At 40.1% G+C, this 9,774-nt stretch overlaps 1 protein-coding gene across 1 annotated transcript in view; it reads left to right on the top strand.

The window, feature by feature from the left end:
* Nucleotides 1–3,083: 3,083 nt before the first annotated feature.
* Nucleotides 3,084–9,774, top strand: part of elp2 (elongator acetyltransferase complex subunit 2) — a 34,024-nt gene continuing 27,333 nt past the window's right edge. Inside the window, exons 1-7 of the mRNA XM_061254770.1 lie at nt 3,084–3,229; nt 3,404–3,482; nt 3,923–3,993; nt 4,149–4,299; nt 7,825–7,902; nt 9,247–9,311; nt 9,418–9,484. Of these exons, the coding sequence (XP_061110754.1) occupies nt 3,098–3,229; nt 3,404–3,482; nt 3,923–3,993; nt 4,149–4,299; nt 7,825–7,902; nt 9,247–9,311; nt 9,418–9,484 (643 nt within the window). The 5' untranslated portion in view covers nt 3,084–3,097. The remainder of the gene's footprint in view (nt 3,230–3,403; nt 3,483–3,922; nt 3,994–4,148; nt 4,300–7,824; nt 7,903–9,246; nt 9,312–9,417; nt 9,485–9,774) is intronic.

Here is a 9,774-nt window from a genome sequence, read left to right as displayed (position 1 = left end):
CCATTCCATATGTTTTACACCTTTTTATTATTGCCCTCACAGTTCTAAGTGGTATGTTTAACCGTTTGTGACCAACTGGTGATGGTCAATAATCTGGTGTCTTCTGAATTGCCAGGCTTTTCCCATGCTGATGGTTGACAAGGGGATGCATGCTTGTTACCTCATTTTTTATACTCTAGTAAAACAGGAAGTGATGGAATGACACAATATACTTCCCTTTGACTGAGATTAACAAAATGAAAGTAAAATTGTATTGCCTAATTCACATTGTTTGATTTTATCTTCAATAATTGTTCAGGGGGGCAATAGTTTTGGCATTGTGGTTTTCAGAAAAAAAGGAGATAACAAAAAACATTGAAACATAATAACTGTAAAATTATTTTAAAAAGTAGTATATAGTTTACATATTTTTGAACGTATGTTTCACCACAAAATATAGGTAATTATCCACATTGTTCATTATACGTAGGCTTTTTTCTCCATTTGTAATAAGGGTGCCAATAATTCATGATCTAACTTAACTAAACATATCTGAAACACTGCTGTTTAAGACTTAGTGGAGCAGATAGTAATACTGTTGCCAGCGTGGCACTATGACTCTAAGTCACAACCACATGTGATCAGAACATGAATAAAAATATTGTCATTCGATTGTTCTGCATTTCTTCCAATTTTTCCCGTTAAAATCTTAATTTGTGCCGGTATGGTTTTTGATATAATTCACATATTTTATGAACTGTGACATCACTTTCCACCCCAAGGAACTCCAGTCCAAAGTCGTCTCTGTCGTCTAGTCTAATGCAATAGAGGCCTCAACTCTCAGGTGGAAATGGTGGAGTTGCTTGGGTGTGAAGTTTATGGCTGAAGGAAAATGGGACTGATCACAATCCTAGACCCTACACAACTACCAAACCTCTTTGTTCAGCCACCACAGGACGCCTGGTGCCTCCCCCTCTCTGTACTTCTGCCTCCTGGTCATGACTACTGTCTGTTCTAGCTCCACGGTGGTGGAATTAACTCCCCGTGGAAGTCAGAACAGCAGAGTCTCTGACAACCTACAAGCGCAGATTGAAGACACACCACTTCAAGCTACACCTCTCCCCACCCCTCCATACCTCCCTGTAATCCCTAACTGTTTGGTAGTTGTTGATTTTTCATTTCTAAATAATGCATCATTACGTGTGTTAGAACTTGCTTTCTAGAATGATATTTTTGCTAGTTTTGTTTGGCTATTTCTTGTTAATATGGAAGTGTTTATCATTCTATTGTGTTGTGCTGCATAAAACAGTTTTTTGATATAAGTAAGTATGTACTCATGTTTTTGTTTGAGGATTAAATATTATTAATCATATAGGCGCTAATTCTTATCATTGTTGTACTGTTAGCACTTGATTTCCCTTTCAGCGCACCTATCCCTGTTTATGGGTATGCACTTTGCACTTTGATGTATGTCGCTCGGATAAGAGCATCTGCCAAATGCCATTAATGTAATGTAGACCTGATGTTCACATTTAAATGTAGGCATTTAGATATGCAGAGGAACTTCCTGCTTGTCAACAAATTAGCTGCAGGAACAGTGGTAATGTGACCTGGTAGTAATCATCACACCACAAACATTTGCATTTATATGAACATATTTCATTATATTTAATTCTACAATCCTCAAACAAAAACTTGAGTACATACTTACTCACAGAACTTTAACTAACAGCACCGTCTTGTGGTGAAACAAGTGTAGAATCTCAGATAAATGTAGCTGTCTTTTTTAATACTTACTTTTTCCTTAAATTCTGCTAAATAATCTGGGTATGTCAGATTGCACTCTTTAAGAGGGCAATCGACATCACCTCAATGAGTGACTAAAACAGGATACAGTGAAATTCAGTTTATAACTTTAGTTTGTAGAGTGGATATAGTAAAGTGTAATCCACTCAAATACAAATATATTTTGGCTTCCAGAGTCATAATTTTATTTTTATGAATATAATGGCAACAAAGAACACACTATCCATGTGAAATGTTTAATTAATAATTAACTGATACTCCGCGATAAGATCCAATTTAGTTTTGAAATGAAGTTTCACATTATACCATAATGTGGGTGAATACTTGATTCTGATTGGATGCTAGGTGGTGATTAAATTTGGATAATTGTTCAATGTTTGGCAGGTAGTTTTTTTTTGTAGTGCAGCTTTTCCCCAGAAATTGAAATCTGGGGAACTCATTGCCTCAAATTGAATCCAGACAGACCCAGTGATGACCATCGCCGGTAGTCCCATAGGGCAAAGTGTAATTGTAATTTCATATTGCATTGCAAATGTATGAAAGAGTTTGGGTATACGTTTCACCAGTCTTGTGACCCCCACGGGTCAATCATTTTACCCATACACTGCATATCAAAGCTGCATATGACAGATCTTCCTCGCCACTCTGTGAGTTGAGCTGTAGTCTAAAGCATGAAATTAAGCAGTAGTAACATCATGTGATTTGGAGTAGAGACACACACTGGTGTTGCTGTATCATTAAAAGGACATCAATGAGTAATGATTACAGTGCAGTACAGTGCACATTTTTGAACAGGGGCTGCTTCTAAAATAGTAAATGGTAAAATAGGTATTTCTGTTTCACACATTAGTCAAATTGTCAAATAATCATGTCAATTTGACTCTGAAAAGACAACTAAGTATGCAGTTGATTTCACGAGAGCCCAATTAAGTTGCTTTGCTGTGTTGTGCATGTGACAAAGATGTGTATGAAGACTAGGGCTTCCAGTCCTAATGCCTCAAAATAATATTGCATTGTAGAAGCAGACCTAAAACACAGAATCTTTCCTGCAACTGACAAACTCAGCAAAGCAGTTTAGACACACCGACTAATTTCTTACTCTACAAGGTCAAAGAAAAGGTTTTTACTTCCTTCTGCTATTTGCGTCTTCATTATACAACGGTGTATTTAAAATCAACACTCTTCAAGTAAGCTAAATGTTGATTTTACAGTTAAACTATGACTAGGATACGCTTGCATGTGGAACTTTATATTACTAGGAGTTGTTTCCGGTATTCATTTCTACGGTGACACACCAAAATAAGCGTCAAAGATGGCGGCCCCCTTGATCGAAACATGCTATGTCGCATGTTGTGCAAACCGTACCCCAAACGTTCTTTCTTGGGGTCGGTCAGGACTTATTGCCTTCGGAACTTGCAACTCAGTCGCTGTGTATGACCCTCAGGTAATAACTGTCGCCAACTAGCTAAATGTTAGTATAAACCCATGTTAAACACTCGGGTGTCCTGCTACGTTAATAATTAACAGAACGAACCATTAGAGACGAATAATACTGAAAATGTCAGCGTCCAGACTGTGAATGTGTGTCTTCTTTTCCTAATGGCATGTTTTGTATTAGGAAATTGTCATCGTCACTGTTCTGAATGGCCACAAAGGGAGGGTAAACGCTGTGCAGTGGGTGCACAGAAATGACAGTGGTAAGTTAATAGCTAACTTTTTCCTAAGTTACTTTAAAAACGTGTAATTAATTCTGTAAATAACCTAACAAAGGTTCCAAACCAAGTTTCAAAGTAACGTTTGGTTACTTACTGATGTCCGGCTACCTCAGTTAAACTGCAATACCATTAGCTGGAGAAGAATGCTCTCAGTATTCTAGCTAACGAATCTGTCAAATATGTGCATTGGCACTCTTTATGTCATTAACACTTTGCAGAGAATGAGTTATGGCTACTAACTTCTGGGGTGTTGGGTGTGCTAATCAATCCCTCTTATTGTAAAGAAAACTACCTATAAAACCATTAGATGTGTTTTTCAAACAACTGTTCCTCCCCCTTTAAGTGATTTACAGTACAACAAGTATTACATTACAGCATGCCTGCAAGTTTCCTCATGGTAAACGATGATGCCATTTTGACAGGTCCTGAAACTGAGTTGGTATCTGGGGGTTCTGATAATCGCCTCATTGTGTGGAAAGCCCAGGATGGAAGGGTATGTTAAAACTCATGCATTGATTTGCAGATAATCATCTTAATGTATTAGTTTTACTTTTGAAAGAATATGGCTTTTCACATTTCATATATATCAATTTGTCTTTGAATCTATGTTAAAGACCCATGTCTAGTATTGTACTTGTGTCCCCTCAGTTTTCCCAGTCTGCACAGTGTTGTGGACATAGTGGTCCTGTCAGTGCAGTGGACTCCATTCATCTGGACCCTGAAGGCACTACAGGGTTACTCATTGCCTCAGCTGCCTCAGACTCCACTGTCAAAGTTTGGGTGAACAGAGACAATGACGGTAAGGAGTCTTGATGGACACTTAAGCTTTCCAATGAATTATCCTCTTAGATTGCAAGCCTTCTAGTTGACCAAATTGACCGTTCCTAAACCCCGCCCACTCTAGCAACCTCGGTCAAAACATTCCTTTAAGATGGCACTACCCATACCATTAAGCCAGCTACCGCAATAAATGAAAGATTGTTGCTGGAGATCGGATACCTTTTCTTCAAGCTGGCATTATGGTGTTGAACTCTTCATTTGGGCCTCCAGTCACAGTGCTTTGATAATGACAACATACATTTCAGTATTGAATAAAAAGAATGACTTGGAAGAAATGGCAAGTGTACAAAGTAGCATTACAGTACAACCATAACTTTACCCACAAAACATTTTTCGGTGGTGAAAAGTCAGTGAAATGCCATCCTGGCTTTCAGGTGAAAACCCAGCTACATTTGTTTGAAAATTGGAAGCTTTACTCGACGACTCGGACATAGCTAGCCTGGCTATATATCCTGGTAAAAGCTGAGTTACAGTGGGTTATAGGGATAGTCTGTATGTCAAAACGGCTCTCAAGCTAGATGTTCACCCCTCTAGACATCAAGATTCTGACTTTTGCTCACTGTGTAACTTATCTACTGGTAAAGAGCATCGCTTGAAAATGTGTCTTATCTATTAACTCATTGTGTAGCATTATGAAGTTTCAGACCCCACTCTTGAATCTAATATTAGCTGATGTTTGCCAGCTTTGTTTACATTACTTCAGCACTATACTTCATTGTCACTTGCCATTAGCCTGTCTGGGGGAATGTGCAGAGCAAGTCTTGGCAAAAAGTTGCTCGTTCCAAGTGTCACTTTTAGACTTAGAAGTTATTATACATTCACTGACCACTACATTAGGCACACCTGTACACCTACTTATTCATGGGATTATCTAATCAGCTAATTGTGTGGCAGCAGTGCAATGCATAAAATCATGCAAGATACAGGTCAGGAGTTTACTCAGAATGGAGCGAAAAACAAAAAACATCCAGTGAGCGACAGTTGATGAGTGGTCAATGGAGACTGGCCAGACTGGCTTGAGCAGACAGAATTGGTCAGAATTTGGGACTAACAGCATGAATCCATGGACCCAACCAGGCTTGTATCAACAGTCCAGACTGGTGGTGGTGTAATGGTGTGGGGAATGTTTTCTTGGCAGACTTTGGGCCTGATAATACCAATCAATTATCGCTTGAACGCCACAGCCTATTTGAGTATTGTTACTGACCATGTACATCCCTTCATGACATTATATTACATTATAGTCATTTAGCAGATGCACTTATCCAGAGCGACATACAATAAAGTGCAAATCAGAACCAGGGACAAGTACGTTGAGGACCCTAGAGAATTCACAGATAAAACTTGAACCCTTGAAGAATACATCAACTCTCCAAGTAGCATACTACGGTTGGCAGCTAGAATCCCCCGAAAGCTAAAATAATTATACAAAAGTTCAATTATAACCTAATTACTACAGTGAGGTAGGGAGGGACTTTCAGACTTTCAGTCTGTGCTTGAAAGTGATCAAAGTGGTGGTCGTGAAGGAGCTGCGGATGGATGCCTGCAATCTTCTCATGGAAGAGGGGCGGCCTGTAGCGTAGTGGTTAAGGTAAATGACTGGGACCTGCAAGGTCAGCGGTTCGATTCCCAGTGTAGCCGCAATAAGATCCGCACAGCTGTTGGGTCCTTAAGCAAGGCCCTTAACCCTGCATTGCTCCAGGGGAGGATTGTCTCCTGCTTAGTCTAATGAACTGTACGTCGCTCTGGATAAGAGCGTCTGCCAAATGCCATTAATGTAATGAAGAACACTGAAGTCATCAGCTGTGAGGGAGGACTGAGGTGGTGTGCTGAGGAGAGGAGAGAAAATGGAGAACAGTTGATGAGGGTTAGAAGTGGACTTGGGAATTTTGGTTTGATCGTAATCTACCTTGGCGGCGGTGATGGCAGAAGAGAATGCCACCAGGAGAGACTGGTAGGAAGAAAAGTCAGATGGGTCCTTGGATTTCCTCCACGTCCCCCTCTCAACTGCATGTAGGCTAGCCCTGGAGATGCGTAGAGAGTCGGAAATCCATGGACTGGGAGGGGAAGATGGCACAGGAGAGAGAGGAAAGCAGGCTGGCATGTACCCATTGTCTAATGGCTACTTCCAGCATGATAATGCACCATGTCACAAAGCAAAAGTTGTCTCAAACTGGTTTCATGAAGATGACAATGTTCAGTTCAGTGTTCTTCAGGGGCCTTCCCAGTCACCGATCTGAATCCAGTTGAACAAAGGAATGTTTTCAACATCTTGTGGAATACATGCCAAGAAGAATTCAGGCTGTTTTGAGAGCAAAGGGATGCCCTTCCCCTGTATTAGTATAGTGTTCCTAATAAAGTGCTCAGTGATTTTTAAGTGTTCAGATGGTGTGCAATTCTATAATGCAATTCATTAGTTTGAACCTCAGTCTTGTGTCTTGTCGTACCTTGTATATCTTTGTCTCAAACATTATGGAGGACACTTTTATTTCAAAATAGCCATACTAGCCATACATAGCCATACATAGCTAGCCTGGCAAAATAGCCATACTTGTTTCAACAGTTTAATATAAAATATGTTTGAAGTGACAGCTTCAAAGTCTATTTATTTGTGCCACCTGTAGCAGTTACTTAATATAGGTTGCAGTGTCTCATGAATGTTCGTATTAACATTTGCAATCGTACAAATGGTTTTGGGTGCTACATCATTTCCGAAATGTATTGGCACACATTATTACACATGGAATATTACTGGGGCAGATATAGCTGCTCTGAGCCGGCAGGGCTTGGTCATGTTTTTATATAGAGCTTATGATATAATGAGGCCTGGGGAGAGAGTAGGGTATTGTGCGCTTTTTTGTTAGGGTAGCAGTGTGAATTTGTCATAATCTCTTTAGCTCAGCAGAGTACACTGTGGGTTGATGGCTAGAGGGTAATGTGACGCAAATCTTCCTTGTTGGGCACCTTATGTAACTCAAGTGAAAAGACTGAGCCAAAAGCTAAAATAAGGTTTGACTGAACAGCCATCATCACTGAACATGCATTCGGTTTATTTAAAGCCTCTTATTACTTTTGTTACAAGGGAGGGAGTGTGTATGTTGAAAAATGAGCGCAAATTTTGAGAATCTGTATTCAAAGGCTCCTTCTGAACAGGAATTTAAAGAATTTTGCAGCAATTGCTTTGTTTTCAGTAGTTTACCATCATAATAACACACTGCTAGAAAGAAGTGCACACAAGCCTATTTTGAAGAGGACACAGAACTTAAGCCTGCGTTGGTGGGAAAGTATGCTCTTTGACATATATTTAGTTTCACTTTTCTTCAACAGCTCAGTTACCTTGTTGCCTTTGCAGTGTAGATATAACTCACAGTTGTGTTCTGGGGCAGCTTTAGAGATGGCTGTAAAACAATATTTTATGCCAAAAAGGTGGACTTCTGATGTCATTTATGTACTTATTTGTCTTTTTTTTATTTTTTATTGTCAGTTGACTGCATTCAGACCATATCTTTCGGGAGTGGTTTTATGATGGATGTCTCTTTAACGCTATTGCCAGGCAGCAGAGGTAAGTTATTTGCTCTTGCCACCAATCTCAATTTTTCTCCTTCACTGTTGTGTTATGCACCACTAGTAATGTGCATGACAGATAGACTTTTGATTTGGCTTTTGTTTCAGTTGATGTACATTTTAAATTTCATCTTGGTCCATTCCCTACATTTTCTCTCCCAATTTGGAATGGCCAATTGAGTAGACCACAGTCTACCACAATCCACTGCTAATGTGGGAGAACTGCTCCTTTGAAGCATGTGATGTCACCAGCTGCTTCTTCACACACCATAGCTCACAAGTCAAGCCATTATAATGTCATTATCATACTCATTATTAATAATAATTATAATAATAATAATCAACAACAACAACAACATTCTTTTCATTTACATAGCTGTGAACTGTGTAATCAGTGTTGAACAATAATGCTTACTTTGGGCAAGTAAACAAAAATGCCTGTCAAGTAAAACTACTTGCCTGATATGGCAAGTGATAATCCTGATCTAACATTTAAATTTCCATTTTTGGGCTGCTATGTGAAAAAACGCTTATGAGGCAGGGTTAAGTTAGTTACTGACTAATCTTTTTATTTTACCTGACAGATCATAAAATCATGACCATAGAATCAGTTCAGTAGACTCTTGACAAAGACATTGCTGTCTCATCTGTTGGATGGAGGTGTGAGGAACACAAACTCTGAAGTGAAGGAGTCAGGGAGAGGGCGAGCAAGCCAGCCAGAGCGAGACTCAAGACCAACACTCGTTTCCAAACGGGGAATTATGAAGAAAAACGGGAATGCGGGGTAGACAAATCATTGGAAGGATCAGTTTCCCTTCAGGACCATAAAGACCCTATGTCCTCACTACTGCACGGCATGCTTACAAGATTCAATTGGGTTTTATTGCAGAACAAAGTGACAATCATAAATTCCATGAAAATCGCAGACAATGCAATGCCTGTGCAGCAATGGAAAAAGGGCAGATTTGATGAATATTCCATATTATGAATTCCAAGCATAAATATGTTTGGATGAGTAGACTTCTTGCCCAAACAAGAAACGTATCAACCTGAACTTTGGCTAATGCTAATTAGCTAATTTAGGATTTGAACCTACCCAGTTCCCCAATGGCTGTACCACACTGCTTCCCCTTCCCTCCCAAACATCCCTGCTAGGACAAGATGTTCTAACAACGTTGCTGCTGTGCTGTGGCAATGTTATAACCTTGGCAACACATTTCAGTAGCATTGTCAGAGCATTTTGTGTTTGCTGTGATGCTACTGTAGGTCCCAGTCTTTAAACTGCGACTAAGAGCAGTGTAGGCCTGCAAGGAGGTGGTACTAACAGTTTTTGCGATTGCAGTTCCCATTCTGGCCTGCGGGGGCGATGATGCCAGGGTTTATCTCTATGTGCAGCAGGATGGAAAGGTAATCTCCAGCAACCACCGCTGTTAGTGTGAAGGAACAAGATGATTGATGAAATGGACAAAAGGCCCAAAAGGTTAACCCTGTGTATATTTCTCTCCTTTTCAAGTTTGTGAAAGTCCATTCGCTACACGGCCACGAAGACTGGGTCAGAGGAGTGGAGTGGGTCACTTGGGGTGAGCTCCCTGTGTCTGTATGTGTCTGTACCTGTGTCTGTGTTTCTGTGCCCCTATATCCATTTATCTGTGCCCCTATGTCCATGTGTCTGTGCGTCTGTGCCCCTATTTCCATGTGTCTGTATGTCTGTCCATGTGTCCCTTTATCTGTGTGTCCCTATATGTTAATGCAAACATGCTAAACTAACCTTATTTGCTGCAGACTTGGATACCTTAATTCAGCGCTGCTCAACTCCGTGTCCTGCTTGGTTCAGATTATAAGATAATTAGTGAAAACAGGTTGTGTAGCG

This window comes from Conger conger, chromosome 9 (genome assembly GCF_963514075.1).
Source record: "Conger conger chromosome 9, fConCon1.1, whole genome shotgun sequence".
In the NCBI taxonomy this organism is placed as follows: domain Eukaryota; kingdom Metazoa; phylum Chordata; class Actinopteri; order Anguilliformes; family Congridae; genus Conger; species Conger conger.
Note: the sequence above shows the minus strand (reverse complement) of the source record. Positions and strands in the feature narration are given on the sequence as shown.